Below are 19,088 nucleotides of genomic sequence, written 5' to 3'. Positions count from 1 at the left end.
TAGTATCATGTCATCTGCAAACAGTGTCAAGTTTTACTTCTTTGTTTCCACTTTGGATTCCTTTTATTTCTTTTTCTTCTCTGATTGCTATGGATAAGACTACCAAATCTGTGTTGAATAAAAGTGGTGAGAGTGGGCATCCTTGTCTTGTTCATGATCTTAGAGGGAATGCTTTCAGCTTTTCCCCATTGAATATGATGTTAGCTGTGGGTTTGTCATATGTGGCCTTTATTATGTTGAGGTATGTTCCGTCTATGCCCACTTTCTGGAGAGTTTTGATCATAAATGGATGTTGAATTTTATCAAAAGCTTTTTCTGCGTCTATTGTGATTATCACATGGTTTTCATTCTTCAGTTTGTTAATGTGGTGTATCACATTGATTGATTTGCATATATTGAAAAATCCCTGCATCCCTGGGATAAATCCCACTTGATCACAGTGTATAATCCTTTTACTGCATTGCTGGAGTTGATTTGCTAGTATCTTGTTGAGAATTTTTGCATCTATTTTCATAAGTGATATTGGCCTGTACTTTTTTTGTGTGTGTGTGATATCCTTGTCTGGTTTTGGTAACAGGGTGATTATGGCCTCATAGAGTGAGTTTGGAAGTGTTCCTTCCTCTGCAATTTTTTGGAATAGTTTCAGAAGGATAGGTGTTAACTCTTCTCTAAATGTTTGCTAGAATTCACCTGTGAAGCCACCTGGTCCTGGACTTCTGTTTGTTGGGAAGTTTTTAATTACTGGTTCAATTTGAGTGCTGGTAATTGGTCTATTCATATCATCTGTTTCTTCCTGGTTTAGTCTTGGCAAATTGTACCTTGCTAAGAAATTGTCAATTTATTCTGCATTGTGCTTTTCGATGGTGTATAGTTTAAAATATAGTTTGAGTTAACATGTGTTGAGCCCTTTTTGGCACTATGCCTTTCGTGTGTATTGTTTCATTTTTTTTCTCCCTATGACATGGGTACTACTGCTAATCCCATTTATAGATGAGGGAACTAAAAGCACAAAGAGGGTGAGTGACTTTCCTAAGGTCACCCACCCAGTGAGGGAGGGGGAACAAAGCTGGTTCTCTGGCTCTAGGGCCTACACCCCTCACTCCTACCCTCCATCATCCATGCCATTCAGAGCTGCTTTTTCCCTTTTTAAAAAAATTGGTATGAACTTATATAATATAAAATTAACTATTTTAAAGTGTACAATCCAGTGGAATTTATTACAGTCACAGTGTTGTACAACCACCACCTCTGTATAGTTACAGAACATTTTTATCATCCCAAAAGGATATCCTGTTCCCGTGAGCAATTACTCCCATCCCCATTCCCAAGCCCCTGGCAACCACTAAACCACTTTCTGTCTCTATGGATTTGCCTGTTCTGGACATTTCATATAATCAGAATCATATACTAGGCAGCCTTTTGTGTCTAGCTTCTTTCACTCAGCGTGATGTTTTAAGGTTCATCCACATTGTAGCATGTGTCAGGGCTTCCTTTTTCGTGGCTGAATAATATTCCATTTAGAGGTGGACCACATTTTGTTTATATCCTTTCATCCATTGATGGACACTTGGGCTGTCTCTGCCTTTTGGTTGTTGTGAATAGTGAGGAGCTACTTTTAAATGCAGGAAAGGATGAAAAGGGAAGGGGGTTCCCAGCCAGCAGCAAGTCCAAACTCCCATTTACAGTTAAGGAAAGTAAGACACCCTCAGGAGGGTCTGGTACTCACCCAGACTTGCCTGGCCTATATTTGTTCTCAGCCCAAGCTTGAGTGGCTCACTTGTTCCAGCCGACATTCACCAGCACCTAATGTATACACATCCTGGGCTGTGGCAACAGCATTGACCAGTGGGGCCAAGAAAGCATGTAAAGTGGGCTGGGCATCCAGAAGATCTTCTAGGGAGGCTGAGATGTGAAGGCTAAGGAGTGAGGGGAAGAGCATTCTAAGCAGAGAGAATAGTTGGTGCAAAGGCCCTGACGCTGGAGTGAGCCTGGTATGTGGGAAGCTGTGTGCTGGGGAGAGTGAGCAAAAGTAGCAAAAATGGGGACAGAGAGAGAAGAAGGCAGCATCCCGACCCCTTAGGGCCTTGTGAGCCCTGGTAGGGAGTTAGGATTTTTATTCTGATCATGACAGAAGCTGCAGCAGGGCAGAAGCAGGGAAAGAGTGATGTGATTTTAGATTCTTCCTTGGGGGACAGGAGGCGGGGGCATTGTGGGACAGGAGAAGGTGGGGCTTGGTCTCCAAATCAGTTTCCTGAACAAAACTTGGGTGTATCCAACAAACCTCAAGCAAACAGTGGTCTATAATATCCTATTATTTTTTAAATTTAATTTTAACTTTATTTGGGGGGGATAATTAGGTATTTATTTATTTATTTTTAATGGAAGTACTGGGGATTGAACCCAGGCTTTGTGCATGCTAGGCACGCACTCTGCTGCTGAGCTATACCCTCCCCACTTTATCCCATTGTTTTTAATGCGTGGCCATTCAAAGCAATCACTCTGGGTGTGCAGCATGCCACATACAGCATGCAGAAAGTGGGTCAATGTTGATGAAATCGTGGAAACGGACACAGGGAGCAAACACCTCAAACCTTGAGTGCGTGGCAGGAGTTGGATGATGTTAAAAAGAAACTTGGTCATTATGATAAATCACAGAGAAAAGAATGTGACAATGAGTGTGTATATGTCCATGAATGACTGAAAAATTGTGCTGAACACGGGAATTTGACACAACATTGTAAAATGATTATAAATCAATAAAAAATGTTAAAAAAAAAAAAAAAAGAAAGAAAGAAACTTGGTCAGAGGAATCGCAGTCGTGTGCTGGCAACCCCTGGGCCTACCGCGTCTCTGAATCCTCAAACCCTTTAACGAACGTCCCCTCTGACTCTCATTGCACAGTCCAGGAGTTGAGACTTAGATGACAAGGGGGCATGAAGAATAAAAATATTAATGACCAAGAAAAATGATTGTGGGAGAAATGAAATATTTTATATAACTTTCTTGTTAGTATGTTTTAAATGTCCTTTAATTGACTTCACACAAAATAGAACCGCCTTCCTCCCCCATTGTCTGGCCACCAAGGGCTGGGGAGCAGGTTTGCACTCTGATCTTGTCTGTCCAGCTGTGGGGTTTCTTGGGGGGCCCTTCCAAATCTCACTTGTCACCAAACTTGGCAAGACGGCTAGTGTCCCAGTTTCTAGTGTTGACTTTTGCGATTCCCCACCCCCACCTCACCCCCACCATGCCCCGCCTACCCTCCAGGCGTCCTGTCTCCAGGTGACCTCGACACACCCTCTTTGCGGAGCCATTTGGAAGTATCTGTTGGTGAGGGGGGATCTGCTTTTCCAGGCATCAGATACTCTCCAGAGCAACTGCAGTTGATGGGGTGCCGAGTTGGGCCAGCATGGATGGCAAGGTCAAGGTGACTGCATTAGGAAATCTTGAAGCCACTGCAGGAAAGGCAAGAACTCACCTCTGGTGAATTCAGCAAGGCCAGATGCAAAAAATGCTTCACCCAAGACCTGCCTGTAGAACTCTGTAACATCTGCCAGTGGTAGCATTTCCAAACTACTGCATGAGATCTGAGAATAATACGAAACAGCATGACTGATCATCATTATTTGGAGTATTAATTTTACCATGAAGAATGCTGAGTTTTTGCTATTGAGCTGAAACCTTCATCCTCAAACGTCCCTGCCAGCCCCTGTGTGTGCCAGGGTTCCCAGAATCATTGTTCCTCTGAAAAGATTCATCCTGGGTCTGCTGTGTGCTGGGACTTGGGCCACTGGAGGAAGGAGGCCCAGTCTTGGGCTCTGCCACATTGAGAATCCTAGGAAAGCATCTTTTTTCCCAGAAAAGTGCACATGTGCTGATCCATCATAGCCCTTTTTTTTTTTTTTGGCTATATATATATATTCTTTTTCAGGTTCTTTTCCATTATAGGCTATTACAAGACATTGAATATTGTTCCCTGTGCTATACAGTACAAACTTGTTGTTTATCTGTTTTATATATAGTAGTGTATGTCTGCAAATCTCAAACTCCCAATTTATCCCACACCCCCTTTTCCCCTTTGGTAACCGTAAGTTTATTTTCTAGGTCTGAGAGTCTGTTTCTGTTTTATAAATAAGTTTGCCTTGGGAGAGGGTAGAGCTCAGTGGTAGAGTGCATGCTTAGCATGCACGAGGTCCTGGGTTCAATCCCCAGTACCTCCTCCAAATGTCAATAAATAAACCCAGTTACCTTCCTCCATAAAGAAAAAAGAAAAAAAATCATTAAAATAAATGTATGCCCATTTTTTAGATTCCACATGTAAGTGATATCATGTGATATTTGTCTTTCTCTTTCTGACTTACTTCACTTAGTATGATAATCTCTAGGTCCATCCATGTTGCTGCAAATGGCATTATTTCATTCCTTTTCATGGCTGAGTAGTATTCCATTGTGTGTGTGTGTGTGTGTGTGTGTGTGTGTGTGTGTGTGTGTGTGTGTGTGTGTACACACCACATCTTCCTTATCCTTTCATCTGTCGATGAACATTTAGGTTGCTTCCATGTCTTGGCTATTGTAAATAGTGCTGCTATGAACATTGGGGTCTTCACAGCCCATTTTTATATATAATTCATAATGTTCTTAAACCCCCTTATGCCTGAGACAGAGGCTCCCTAAGGAGTTGGGTCCATCTGTAAATGTATGTTGAGACCCTGCTACATGCCATGCACCAAGTCTATAAATAATTCTTAGCAAGTATAACAAAGACAAGGCATAATAACAAACAACAAAAACAACAGTAGTAATGGTAGCCAACAGTACTTGAGTACTTATAATGTGCCAAGCATTGCTTGGAACTCTTAGTATGGATTAATTCCTTCAACTCTTATAACTACCTCGTGCAGTAAGTGCTTTCTTTTATCCCCATTTTACAGGTGAGGAAACTGAGGCTCAGAGAGGTTAAGTGACTTGCCCAAAGTCACACAGGTAGGGTTCAAACCCAGGAACCTAGCTCCAGAGACCACAGTGTCATGCTGCAGCCCACAGGGATGCTGAGAGAGTTCGAGACGAATGGGTGAGGAAGGGGATGAGGGAGGAGCTTTAGGGTAGCTCAGCACGCATGACTTACTGCTCTGCACAGTGAGTCTGGAGCCCCACCTGTTTTCTGAGGATAGGTCAGTTTATCCCCAGAGGTCGAGTTATCCTTGCAGCCTTTACCAAATGCCCTAACATTTCCTCTCCTCTTGCTTCCAGGAGCTGGAGAAGCTGGGGCTCGGTGACAGCGTGGACCTGCATGTGTATGAGATTCCAGTGGAGTACAAGACAGTCCAGAGGCTCATCCCCGCCCTGTGGGAGAAGCACAGTCCACAGGTGAGTGGGGCAAAGGTGAGTGGGGTGAGGGCAGGTGCTTCCTCATCAGGACCTGCAGATGGGCGCCCCAAGCATGGATAGTTTGTGTGGTCTTGTTCCTGCCCTGATCACATGGCTGACGCCACAGCCTTATCCCCCAAAGGGCCACACTTTCCTGGGTTACCCCCAGAGGTGAGTGAGGAGGGCAACATCTGGAACTTCCCAGAGCCTGGTTCTGTTTGACTGGAGTTCTGTACCAGTCATGGCATGTTTGGTTTAACTGACAGTCAAAACACACCTCAACCCAGCTTGAGCACAAATTTTCGTATGGTTCAGATGTAGCTTGATCCAGGCACTCACCCAGTGTCATCAGCCTTCTCTCTTGTCCACTCAGCTGTGCTTTGCTCACTGCTTTTGCTGTGGCAAAGACAGGTGGCTACTGGCTGATGTCCTCCCAACTCAGCTCAGCTGCAGTAAGAGAACACCTTTTCTCCAAATAATTCCCCGAAGTCTATGGCTGATTCTCATTGGCCAGCTTGGGTCACAGGCTAGTCCCTGAGCCAGTCACTCTGGCTGGAAAAGAAGAAATGCTCTGATTGGTGAGGCCTGGGTCACATGCCCACTCCGGTGGCCAGCGGGTGGTGTCACCTTTCTGCAAACTCCCTAGAATGAGAAGTGGGTGGGTTCCACAGAGGGAAAATGGCTGGGGGAGGGAACTTTGGTTTTAAGCAGATACGATGAATGGAGGCCAGACAGAGAGGAACCAAACCCTGCCACCAGAGGTACAAGTGAATCGGCTAAGACCTGGGGCAGGAGCTGCCTGGGAACCCACCTGGACTGGTATCTCCAACAGGTGAGGTCCTGGTCCCCTGTGGGGACCCCACGTAACTTCCCACCTTAGCCTGCTGTTTTGGATTCTGCAGCACTGGCTGGAGGAGCCTTCCTTTCTAAGGCGCCCTCCCATCGCACCTCAAGTAGAATTGTCCCCTTTATATGGAGGGGGACCTGGAGGCTTAGCCACATGTGACTGAAGGTTTTGTGAATGAGCTGCATCTATGCAGACCTGCTTTACTCTAGTTAAAAAGAAAACCTAGTGCAGGAACATGTTTTTAAAAATTTTCTCACCATATAGAAAGGGATAAAGAAAAAGGATTTGGGGGCCAGGCTGCTTCTGACCAGCTGTGAGGTCACAGGCAAGCTCCTTGGGCTCCTTGTGCCTCAGTCTCCTGTGATAGGTGGGAATAATAATATAGTCAGGATTCAACCAACCACAGACTGAAAATGTTTGGGAAAAAAAATTCCAGAAAGTTCCAAAGAGCAAAACTTGAATTTGCCTTGAGCCAGCAGCTATTCACATAGCATTTACATTATATTAGATATTACAAGTAATTTAGAGATGATTTTTTTGTTTTTTGCCTTTTTTTAATGGAGAGAGTGGAAAATTAAACCCAGGACCTCACACATGCTAAGCATGTGCTCTACCACTGAGCTATACCCCATACCCCACCCCCTAGGGATGATTTTTTAAAATTATACCTTGGTAATGAGTTTATAAGAGATCTTTTTTGGTTGAACTATAGTTGATTTACAATTTTGTGTTACTTTCAGGTGTACAGCACAGTGATTCTGTTATGTATATAACTGAATATATATATATATATATTCATATATATATATATATATATGTATTCTTTTTCAGATTCTTTTCCATTACAGGCTATTACAAGATATTGAATATAGTTCCCTGTGCAATAAAGTAAATCCTTGTTGTTTAAAGATGATTTAAAGTATATGGGTAAAACAAACAAACAAACAAACAAAACAAGCAAACAAACCTAATCCCCTTCAATAAATACATAAATAAATAAAACTGCAAAAAGTAAAAAATAAAGTATATGGGAAGATGTACGGTAGTTTATATGCAAATACTACACCAGTTTATATATATATATATATATATATGTATGTATTTTTTTTACACCAGTTTATATGAGACTTGAGCATCCCTAGATTTTGATATCTGAGTGGGGGAGGGGGGTCCTGGAACCAATCCCCTGTGGATACTGAGCTGAGGGATGACTGTCGTACTAAAATTCTACCACCATTTCAGTGCGTGTGTGAGGTTATCCCCACACCATGTGATTCTCGGACAGCATGTATATCCTCCAACTCAACTCCTGACACTGTCTACCCCGAGGTAGCATCAGATCCCTCAGGGTAAGGGCTCTGTCCCACAGGACTGCCCTCCACTTTAGGGGCCAATCTTAAGTCTAGGTCGTTGTCACCTGTGCTTCTGACCAGGGGTTCCCATGACCCCCCTCCTTGGGTTTGATAAATTTGCTAGAGCAGCTCCCAGAACTGAGGAAACCCATTTACTATATTGTAAACCAGATTACTGGTTTATTATAAAAGGATATAACTCAGGAACAGCCAGATGAAAAAGATGCAGAGGGCAAGATATGTGGGAAGGTATACAGAGCTTCCACACCCTCTCTGAGTGCCCCACTCTCCCCAAATCTTCATGTGTTCACTAATTAAGAAGGTCTCCCAACCCTATTATTTAGCGGTTTTATGGAGGTTTCATGACATAGGCATTATTGATTAGTTCTTTGGCCATTGGCAATTAAACTCCATCTCCAGGCCCTCTCCCTTCCTCTGAGGTAGGGAGCCGGGGCTGAAGGTTCTAACCTTCTAATCACATGGTTATTTCCCCTGACAACCAGCCCCCATCCTTAGGTGCTTCCTAAAAGTCACCTCATGAACAAGAGAAGACATTTATTGCTGTCATCACTTGAGAAATTCTAAGGCTATGAGGAGCTCTGTGCCAGGAATAGTGGATTAAGAACAGGTATATATTTCTTATTATAAATTGCAATAGTACAAGTACCAACATCATGAATTCGTGGTGGGGACGAGGGAGAGGAGGCCAGCAGGGAGGTGAACAGTTCTCAGCCTCCCCTAGGGTTTCTCAGCCATGCTGGGGCTGGATCATTCTCTGTGATGGGCCGGGCTGTGCACTGTAGGGTGTTGAGCAGCATTCCTGGCCTCCACCCATGAGATGCTGGGAGCACTGTGTCCTCAATGTTGATACCCCTTAATGTCTCCAGACACTGCCAAACGTCCTCTGGGGGCTGGATCACCCCTTGTTGAGAACTCCTGGTCTATAGTAAGCTCTCTGTAATGGTTAACTGGTACCATGGTTATTGTCACCACTCACGCGTTCTTTACACACATGAATTGGCATAGACGTGTGTGCACGCATGCGCTGTTTAAGCTGCTTAGCACATGGATGTTTCCCGTGGCTGCTGTAACAAACAACTGCCAACTGGGTGTCTTAAAACAGCAGAAGTTTATTCTGTTACAGTTCTGAAGCCCCAAGTTCAAAATCAAGGCAGCAGCAGGGCCAAAGGCTCTAGGGGAGGATCCTTCCTTCTCTCTTCCAGCTTCTGGGGGCTCCAGGAGTATTTTGGCTTGTGGCTACATCACCCTAACCCCTGCCACTGTTGTCACATAACTTTCTCCTCTCGGCTCTCTCTGTCCCTCCTTGGTGTGTCTCTTTTAAGGGCATTTGTCAATAGATTTCGGGCCCATCCAGATAATCCACGATGACCTTTACTTAATTGACCCTTTTCCCAAATAAGGTCCCTGTCACAGTTTCCAGGTATTAGAGCAGGGACTTTTCTCTTCTCTTCCTTCCCTTCCCTCCCCTTCCCTTTCCCTTCCCTTGCCTTTCCTTTCCTTTCCTTCCCTTTCCTTCCCTTTCCCTTTCTTTCTTTCTTTCTTTCTTTCTTTCTTTCTTTCTTTCTTTCTTTCTTTCTTTCTTTTCTTTCTTATTCTTTCTTTCTTACTTTCTTACTTTTTTTGGTAGTGGTGGTAGTGGCACCATTCAACCTTCTATACTACAGCTGTTAATTTCATTTTTGCATTCACCAGAATTCAGTGTATGGAGCGTGAGATAACACAGTGCAGATGCCAGGCATCCAGCAGCAGATAAAGCAGCCCAGGGGCTCCTACTCCTTGCCAGTTAGGTTTTTGAGCATCATGGCCCACTAGATGTTACCATGCCAGCTACACAGGACAGTTTAAACTTTCTAGAAGTGACAGTTAAAAAACATACAAAGAAATAGGTGAAATTAATTTTAATAATATCTTAAATGTAAACCTCATTGTTCTAAAATAGTATATCAACGTGTAATCAACATCTTAAAAATTATTAATGAGACATTGTACGTTCTTTTCTTGTGCCCAGTCTCCGAAATCTGGTGTGCGTTCTGCACTGGCTACACATCTCAATTTGTGCCACAGCCACATTTGAAGTGCTCAGTGCTGCGCCGTAGCTTGGGGCTGCCATAGGGGACAGCGTGCTCGTCAGCCTATATTTCAAATGTTCACGTATTTTCTTACAGTGCCCCTTCTGTGTCCAAGCATACACACAAATAATTAACAGTTGAAGTTAAACTATATTCAGTTTGGTATCCTGCCTCATATAAATATGTTGTTGCAAGCATTTAATCACCCAGGTCATTAAAAATTCTCCCTAAACATGATTTTAATGGCAGGGTAATTTTTAGTTATTAATACAACCATTCTCCCATTATTGGGCATGCTTAGTCATTTCCATGTTTTTTTCTCACCTTTATAAATAACACTGTAGTGACCATGGACAGATTATCTCTTTGATTACATTTAGGTGAGATTCCTGGAAGTTATATCTTGCCTTTTGCATTTGGCAATATGTCTTTAAGATTATTGCATACAGAATTACTTTCGGCATGTTAACAGCTACAAAGTAGCTTATAATTTATTTAATGAATGGCTAATTAGGTCATTTCCACTATTTGATTGTAACGACAAAGCTGCAGTGAACATCTTTGCATATTTCACATTCTTGTGTATTTCACTTGGCATACTTTTCTGTAAGAGTGACTGTAGTGTCTATTCCAGCAGCAAGAGGTCAGAAAGCATGTAATCCTATACAGAGCCCAGCAAGGATGCTGCCCTTTCCTTGGCCTGAGGGGACCCCTCAATCCCATTGCCAGACCCTATTAAGCCCTGCCTATCTGTCTGCAGCTTGTGGTACATGTGGGGGTGTCAGGCATGGCGACCGCAGTCACACTGGAGAAATGCGGGCACAACAAAGGTTACAAGGGGCTGGACAACTGCCGATTCTGCCCTGGCTCCCAATGCTGTGTGGAGGATGGGCCTGAAAGCATTGACTCTATCATCGACATGGACGCTGTATGTAAGAGGGTTACTACACTGGGCCTGGATGTGTCAGTGACCATCTCACAAGATGCCGGCAGGTAAGACACCATGGAGCCCGATGAGGTAGGTGTGAGTAGAGGTTTCCCTCGTCCATCAGCCCAGGCTGGATGTTGGACAAGCCACGTGTGTTAACTTTGCCTCTTCGGGCTGAGCACTCTTTTAGCTTTTTTTTTTTTAAGCACTTTTTAAAAAAACTTTTGAAAATTTTATTGATTTGCAACCTAATTAAAGCATGGGATATTTTAACAGTATTATACATAATATTTTTACATTGAAAACTTTATGTAGCATTTCACGATATATAATTCTCACCATGCATGAGGCACAGAGCTAAGTATATGTACATAACAGATCCCACTGATTCTGCTTCTGGAACTCATTATATGTGGATCTACCCACTTCTCCCCACCCAGACCCCTGGCATCTCCCACATGGATGTTGCTCTGGCCCCCTCCCTGTGTTCCTCCTGCCACCTCTACCCCAACCCTGACAGTCTTTCTCCCCTAAGCAGTCGGTTTCTGTTAGTTTCCTAAGGCTGCTGTAACAAATTACCGTGTTGGTGGCTTAGGACAACAAAAATTTATTATCTTCCAGTTCTGGAGGCTACAAGTCCAAAATCAAGGTGTCAGCAGGGTTGGTTCCTTCTGGAGGCTCTGAGAGAGAATCTGTAGTAGGCCTCTCTCCTGACTTGTGCCTGACTACTGGCAACCTTTAGTGTTCTGTGGCCTGTAAATGCTTCGCTCTAATATCTGTTTTCATCTTCACATGGCCTTCTTCCCTGTGTGTGTATTCACATGGCCTTTTTACAAGGACATGAGTCTTTGGATTTAAGGCCTACCCTGGTCCAGTATAACCTTATCTTAACTAATTGCATCTGCAAAACACACATCTCCAAATAAGGTCATATTTTGAGGTTCCATGTGAACATAAATTTTGGGGAGTAACTATTCAGCCTGTTACCAGGTCTTTTATTAAGTTAAGTCACATGATGTCCCTATCTTGCTTGATTCTTCCTGCAGCTTCCACTATACCTCGAATAAAATCCCAACTCCCCACCATCCACAGGTTTTCTGTGGTCTGGCCCCTGCCTACCTCTCCATCCTCATCTGCTTCCACTCTCCCCTTACCCACTATATTCCAGACCTCCTCCTGTTCCTCAAAAACACTAGCTCACTTTAGCCTCAGGGCTTTTGCACATGCCGTGACCATTGCCTAGAACTCACCTCCCTCTGATAACACCTCTTTCAAGTCTTCACTCCATCATGTTTCCTCCTTGGCAAGGCTTCTCCAACCGCCCAGACCTCTCTGTTCTGTGTGCTTTCAGCACCAGGTACCTCAGTCTCTCAATACTTTGTATACTTCTCCAGCCCAAAGGCAGCATGTGGCAAATTCAGTTGATGGAATGAAGAAGTGGCTGAATTTACCATCAGTCTTTTTTCTTTTTCCTTTTTTTAAAAAAAGTTATTTTTTAAATTGAAATATAGTTGAGGTGCATAAGTTATGTTACAGATGTAGAATATGTTCCAGGTGTACAGTATAGTGATTCACAATTTTTAAAGTTTATACTCCATCTATACTTATAAAATATTGGCTATATTCCCCATGTTATGTCCTTGTAACTTATTTTATTTATTAAAAAAATTTTTGGTGGGGGAGGTAATTAGGTTTATTTATTTACTTTAATGGTGGTACTGGGGTTTGAACCCAGGACCTCATGCATGCTAAGTACATGCTCTACCACTGAGCTATACCCTGCTCCCTAACAGTCTTTCTTTAAAATTAATTTTAAATTACTCAGATATTTCTGGAATATTTTCTCATACATTCCTGGTATTAAAGATTCTCTTGCCCTTTCTCCTCTCCCACCCCCTGCCCCAGTAATCCCTCTGTTAGATCAGAGACTTAAGTTGTGAACCTTCCAACTCACCCGCATTTCCATACATATGTAGGACACTTGGCATGCTGCTTTGAAATTTTGTCCTGTTTCACTCTGGTTCTACATAGATGTGGTTACATGGTGTGCATTTTTTGTGAGAGTTCCCTTTCTTCGTTTTTCACTTGTGGGCACACAACATGGTCCTAGTGAGTTCTCTGTCTTCCTGTGGACCTACTGCCTACATTGTAAATGGCTGCATAATATTCCACTGTGTGGATGAACAGAGTTTATTAAGCCACTCCTCTGTCAGTGGACTTTTAGGTGGTGTCTTAGTCTGTTCAGGCTGCTATAACAAAAACTCCCAGACCAGCAGCCTATAAACAACAGAATGTTATTGCTCACAGTTCTGGAGGCAGTAAAGTTCAAGATCAACGCCTTCCTACAGATTGCAGACTGCTGACTTCTTGCTGTGTCCTCACAGGGTGGGAGGGATTTTGAGGGGACCATCAACATTCAGACCCTGGCAGGTTGCTTCCAGTTTTTCTGCTTTTATTCATCATGCTGCAGCAGATACCTTGTTCATCTTTCTTGGGCCCTTGTGCAGCTGGCTCCTGAGATAGAGTCCAGAAACTCGAAACATCAGGTCATAAAGTCTCTGCATTTATAATTTGACTAGCCCGCCAGATTGCCCTCCTCTGGAGCAATTGGCATCCCCACCAGCAGCATCTCACACTGCCTGCTTCCCCACATATACACCAGCACTTGGAGTTACTATTTTTTTTTCCCAGCACTTGAAGTAACTGGGGTTTTTTGTTTGTTTGTTTCTTTGTTTTTTCATTTTTGCTGGCGTGGGGAAGAGGAAGCAATATTCCATCGTGCGGATTGCTGGTGAGGTTGGTGGGGGAGGGGAATGTCTTACGATGCATTTGGATGGAACATTCGCTCTCTGACCCTGTTTTGGTTTCCCTCCCATCCCCTGCGCCCTGTGGTTTAGGTACCTCTGTGACTTCACCTACTATACCTCTCTGTACCAGAGTCACGGCCGCTCAGCCTTTGTTCACGTGCCCCCTCTGGGCAAGCCATACAACGCGGACCAGCTGGGTAGGGCGCTTCAGGCCATCATCGAGGAGATGCTGGACGTCCTGGAGCAATCAGAAGACAAAATCAACTGTTGCCACAAACACTGAGAGCCATTCAGGCCTCCCAAGACCATATCCCGCCAGGGACCCTGGGAGAGACGTCCCCCTGCAGGGGCCTGGCCTGAAACGACAAGCCTGTCAGCTGGGGATCCAATTTGAATGGAATCTGCCAACTTAGCACTCACTTCCTCTCCCGTTCCCTCTGCAAAAGCACCAGTTGATTTGAAGGGGGCAGCTGGAGATTTTTTTCCCATCTATTTCTCTTTGCCTCTGGGGATGCAGCTGTGGCAGCCAGGAAGCCAGGAGGTCCTGAGGTCCTGATTTCTGCAGAGGACCCTAATCAGGTGGCGCTCCACTCTGCAATCCCATGGCTGGGGCCACCTGCTTTTCTAAGTCTGTGTTGGAGGAATTCCGGAGTTCCCTCTGTCTGGGACTGGTTTTGCCAAAATTTAAAAGCTTTATGAAGAGTCTTTACCCTGATCTATGTCCCAACAGCCTGGACTTCCCCGACTAGGGCTGCCTTGGGATGTGTCATGGATTCTTTTCTTTCTTTTTTATTCTCTTTTTAAAAACAATAGCACTAGTTTGGGCACAGAGTAATTTATATTCCCTTTGGTTAAAACGTGGGCTCTAGCGAAACACAGAAGTGTCTTTTGTGGGGTGTGGCCCCTTCTGCCTCCTGCCGCAAACACTGGACCTACATCTTTGTTTGGGGGCTGACACTGAGATCCCCTCGCTGGGGGCTGTGGGTGCTGGCCCATGGCCAGAACACAGGGAGGGGCTGGGTGGCTGCTGCCCCAGGAGATTGAAAGAGTTGGTTGATCCTTTCAACAACCGAGCTGTGTGCTGTACCCACAGGGCCTCCAGAGCTGGGTGCCAGCGGGAAGGCAGACTGTCATTTCAACGTGCACATGACTTTTTTTTCTTAACACGTAGAAATGCGTAGCAGCTGCAAACCTACCCCACATCTGGCCTGGATTTTCAGTTTTGGTGCTGGGGACCAGCTTCTTGTTTTCCTTCAGCAGTGGGGTGCCCAAAAGGGAGTCTGGGGGCTGAGCTCCATGTGTGCTGGTGTGTTTGAACAGGAGGGCAGCCAGCAGGCTTTTATGTAGATGGTTTTGGGACCCAGGACTAGGTAAATTTTTATCTCACTCCCTGGGGTGACTTGGAATTTACTAGCCAGGAATGAGAGTCACAACCCCCAGGAGGCAACTGAGTTCACCTGGACCTTGACACCCATCAGAGAGAGGGAGTGGCAGCAGCAACCATGAGGAAAATCCATGTCTGGGAAATAGTCTTCTATTTTTTGGAGAACACACAGTTTTATCATCTCCCTAAGTGTAAGGCATGCAGGGATCTGACGCTGTTTGGATCCTGTTGGTGTTTCCTAGCACGGAGTTCTTCTGAAAACAGCTGAGATTTTTGTTTTGTTTTGTTTTGTTTTCTTAAACACTCACCCTCTTTACCTCCTATTCTGATGCCCAGGGTAGTTCTTGCCTCTGCTGAGCTGCTGTGTTGCTTGGAAACCAGGTTAATGGGTTTCTGAGTTAAATGCATTTCTGAGTCCTGGACTTTCTCTGGGTGGGAGGAAATGTGTGCAGGTGGGTGACTTGGGGTCAGCATGTGGCAGTTAGCGTGGATGGTGGCTGGCAGGGTGAAATGATCAGGAACCCCCAAGTCAGCCCTCCCTCTGCCAGAAATGCCTCCCTCACATCCCCAGTCCTAGTTTGCTGTCTCTTGAGAAATCTGGAATGTGGGTTATCATTGCTTTTACTCACTCAGCTGGCTTCTGTGAGCAGAGGTTGTGGCTCTTTTGAACATGGGAGGCTCAAAGCCAGAGGGTCCGCCAGATGTCTTATTCAGATTGACATCAAGCTCTGTCTAGCTCGGTTCCCTAAAGGTCTGATCTGTGGGGCTCTGAGGAGGAAATGGATCCAGGCAAATTGGAGAGGGGAGGGGGGAACTGGAAGTGAGCCAGGTTTGAGCTTAGCTGGAACCCAGACACACCATCCCCAGACTCTGCATTTTTATCTTTCTTTTGTCCTCATTTCTCCCTGTTTAAAGCACCGTGTGATTTAGCGACTTAGAGATATAACTTATTGTCTGACCATTGTCGAGTGTGTGTGTGTCATTTTTATGTTCCTGCAATGGTTTTAGATTTCCTCATCAAGTCAAGCTGGAACCCTGTCCTTGTTCACGATACAGAGCATATTGCTTGTTTTTATTTAATCAGATAGTCATTAAACATTTCATTCGCTCCCTGCCAGCTTTTTAATTTTCCTGTTTTAATTATTTTTATCTTTTTCTTTTGGGCAAATTCATCTGTTCACTCCATGGTGTGTCTGTCTGCATTTGTTGGGTCCCGGACTAAAACATCCTTGTCTGAGAAGGTGGGGGTGTGGCTGGTCGCATTCCTTCTCCCTTACCATTTCAGAGTCTCAGACTGTGGCGGGCACAGAACAAGGAAAGGGACAGGTTTGTGATGTGAGTGCAGCTTGTAGGTATGTAGGTGAGCGATGCCAGAAGCGGTGGGTGCAGTGAGTGTAGAAGGATGGGCTGAGGGATGTGATGGGAAGGCTGATGGGGGAAAGGTGAGAAGTGATGCTGGGGTTGGAGCCATGGGAAGGTGAAGGAGGGGCCTCTGGTGAGCCCCTGCAGAGGATGCTGAGGTGGAGGACGGGCAGGGGCAGTGATCTGGGGGACTAGTGATGGCATCTCCTTTAAGTTGCCAGAGCCTCGGACCTTTTGACTTTATTCTTCTTTCAGCCACTTTGGGTACCGCCCCCCCACCAAGAAGAAGGTCAGTGGTCTGTGCCTGAGTATGTAGTTGGAAAAGAAATAAGACAGAGTGGATAGAAAGAAAGGTGGGTAGAAGCAGGAACTCCAGCTGGTGGACTGGGCGTGGTGCCACCTGGCTCACCTGGTCCAAATCAAGGAACAACTGAGGTCCCCTGGCCATTGAGAGAGACAGGGCCGTGGGGCGGTGGGGTGGGGGCAGGGAGGCAGAAATCATGACTTCCCAGTCAGTGCCAGGTCTTTGGGGAAAGATCAAATTGCCATAGCTTCCACCAGGAAAATAGTTTTCAGCTACCCTGCTCTTTACTGGCATGAAAACTTCTAGAACAGAAAGGGCCTGCTCAAGGGGACGACTGGAAAAGTATACTCAAGATGCCTTTTTGTTATCTTCAAAGTTTCTGCCAGGAAGCCAGGCCAGCTGGTGTGTGTGTGTGTGTGTGTGTGTGTGTGTGTTTGTATACACCGCAAGCCTGTGCCCCGCAGGGAGTGACTGGGCAGGGGAGGGGAGTTGCTCCTGGAAAGCTGCCCACCACATTGGGCTCTTTTTTGCTGCCACTGTCTAGACTGTTGACCTTTGAACTCTCCGCCCCTTGGAGAGTCTGAACCCAAAAGTCCCCTTCAGGGATGGTGGGACAAAGCCCCATTCTTCTCTGAGGCCTCAGCCGCCACCCTGAGACCACTGGAAACCCTCATGAGCCTGCAGCCAGCGTGGGGCTCTGATGGTGGTCACACAGGTTGAGGTAAGCCACCTCATTTTCAGGTCACCCCTTGTGGCCACAAATGCCATGACACCCACAGGCTTGTGAGGAGCCGAAAAGGGCTTTATTCTTATTTCTCAGATTAAATTTCCCTTCTCCACAAACAAGTGCCTCTTAAGGGACCAGGGCTGCCATTGGGAGGAAAAACATCTCCATTTTTACAGTGAGGAAGTGCGTTAAAGGCCAGGGTCCCCTTAGACCCTACGCAGAATGGCTGTTGAGAGGGGAGGGCATTTGCCATAATATACACTTTGAAAGTTAGTTTCTGGGGGGACGCTGGGCTTACCTGCTAAGAGATCCTGTCCTCCAGTTCAGGAACAGTTGTCACAAGCTGAGTTTGGGGGGCTCCCAGACTTCGAGGGGCCCCAGTCCAGGCCCAGCTGCTCCCCCTACTTAAAATCCATTTCCCCTCCTCCCCCTCCTCACTCAGGCTTTCCCTTCAACTGCCCAGAGATCCACAGAAGTGCCTGCCTCTCTGGTACACACGGGTCACAGAGAAAGGGGACGGGACAGGAAAGAGAGAAGCACCCTCAGGCTCTGGGAGGTGGCCCTGGCCCCCCACTGCCCGGGACAGGCTCACCCAAGCTCATCACAGGCTTCTGTGTCCTACACACTTTGTCTGAGGAAAATCCCAGAGAAAGTAGCTTTGAAATTGTGCCCTCTGCTCCGAAGTCCTGGCTGGATGCTGCAGGAGGCCCCATCTGGACCTTGGGAAGCAGAGTTGGCTTTCTGCCTGCCCAGAGGGTACCTGGCATGTTTCCAGGACTCCCTTAACAGCTCAGGCTTGTATCTTGTCCCAAATCTCTCTCTTGGAAAAACCCTTCCTGCTGAAGGTGACCCTGTGTCCTGTCCCCAAAGGAGAGTCCAGCCCCTGCAGCCTCGGGGTGGCTTCTCCCTGACCCCCCGGGGAGACTCCTGTGAGTGCCTTGTCTGAAACCCCCCTGTCTGGGATCCCAGACCGGGCAAGGGTCTGTCAGGCTTTGCTAGGGTCTGGGCCCTGGGAGACCCCAAACTTGACACCTCAGAAAGCAAATAAACAGTTGAACTATGTGGTTTCTTGTGTGTCTTTGTGAGAAGCTGGTGTCCACCAGGGTCCCCCTCAGCCTGGGGTCATCGGCTGGCAGAGAGGGCTCCGAATCACTGGTAGTTCTGTCCTTGGTGGGTGACCTGGTGCTCGGTTTGTGGTGGCTGCTGTGAGTGCGCTGGATGAGAATGATGAGAGGATTTCTCCACTGTGTGTTGTTCTTCCTTCAAACCCACTGCCTTTGTTCTGATGGACAGAGATGTTGAGTAACTTGTCCATGGTCACACAGCAATGGAGTTGGTGCTGGGATTTGAATCGTGATCATGTTGATCCCCACCAGTGTGTGCAGAATTCCCACTCTCAGAGAATGGGGGAAACTGATAGGGGAAACTAATCGAATCTTTTTCTGCCATTTAAGCTGCCTTTGCAGATGAGAAAACTGAGGCTCTGCCAGTCGAAGCCCCTTGTCTCAGGGAGAGGAGGGGCAGGAGTATGAACCCAAGCCAGCTTCTCTGGAGCTGAGCAGCTTAAACAGCAGAAGCAGGATTCGATCATTCCCCCCATGGCTGTCCTTAGAAGAAATGGGGATACTCCAGGGTCAGTGGCTTTCAAAGAAGAGAGCTTTGAAACCAAAAGGGCTTCAGCAATACAGGAAATGGCTTGTCTTTGACAACATGGGTCCCAGGGGAGAGAGTACCCCCTCCAAGTTCCACAGCACCCATGGTCTTTGCACCCTCGGATGAGGTGTCCATGCCGAATGGTTTTGCTCCTAAGTCTGACTCTTTCCATGGCCCCGGGGTGTGGGCCACAGTCTTAGGTTTACCATATAGATGCTCCTTGGTCACTGGTAGGGCCTGTGTGCCCTTTTTAGATGGGGGATCCTCTTC

General features: G+C 46.0%; 1 protein-coding gene across 5 annotated transcripts in view; it reads left to right on the top strand.

The window, feature by feature from the left end:
• PGPEP1 (pyroglutamyl-peptidase I) overlaps nucleotides 1–18,111 on the top strand; it is a 31,697-nt gene extending 13,586 nt beyond the window's left edge. For 2 of the 5 annotated variants that reach the window (XM_072947369.1, XM_072947368.1), the window contains 3 exons: nucleotides 5,248–5,364; nucleotides 10,414–10,646; nucleotides 13,479–15,889. In XM_072947369.1, coding sequence (XP_072803470.1) covers nucleotides 5,248–5,364; nucleotides 10,414–10,646; nucleotides 13,479–13,671 — 543 coding nt within the window. In that variant the 3' untranslated portion in view covers nucleotides 13,672–15,889. Of the gene's footprint in view, nucleotides 1–5,247; nucleotides 5,365–8,066; nucleotides 8,192–10,413; nucleotides 10,648–13,478; nucleotides 15,890–17,988 lie in introns of those variants that run through there. The other 3 variants (XM_072947371.1, XM_072947372.1, XM_015235016.3) reach the window with 3 other exon arrangements.
• Nucleotides 18,112–19,088: the final 977 nt, after the last annotated feature.

The sequence above is a fragment of the Vicugna pacos genome, chromosome 22, assembly GCF_048564905.1.
Source record: "Vicugna pacos chromosome 22, VicPac4, whole genome shotgun sequence".
NCBI lineage: Eukaryota > Metazoa > Chordata > Mammalia > Artiodactyla > Camelidae > Vicugna > Vicugna pacos.
The sequence above is the reverse complement of the archived record's forward strand: the minus strand, read 5'-3'. Positions and strand labels throughout refer to the sequence as shown.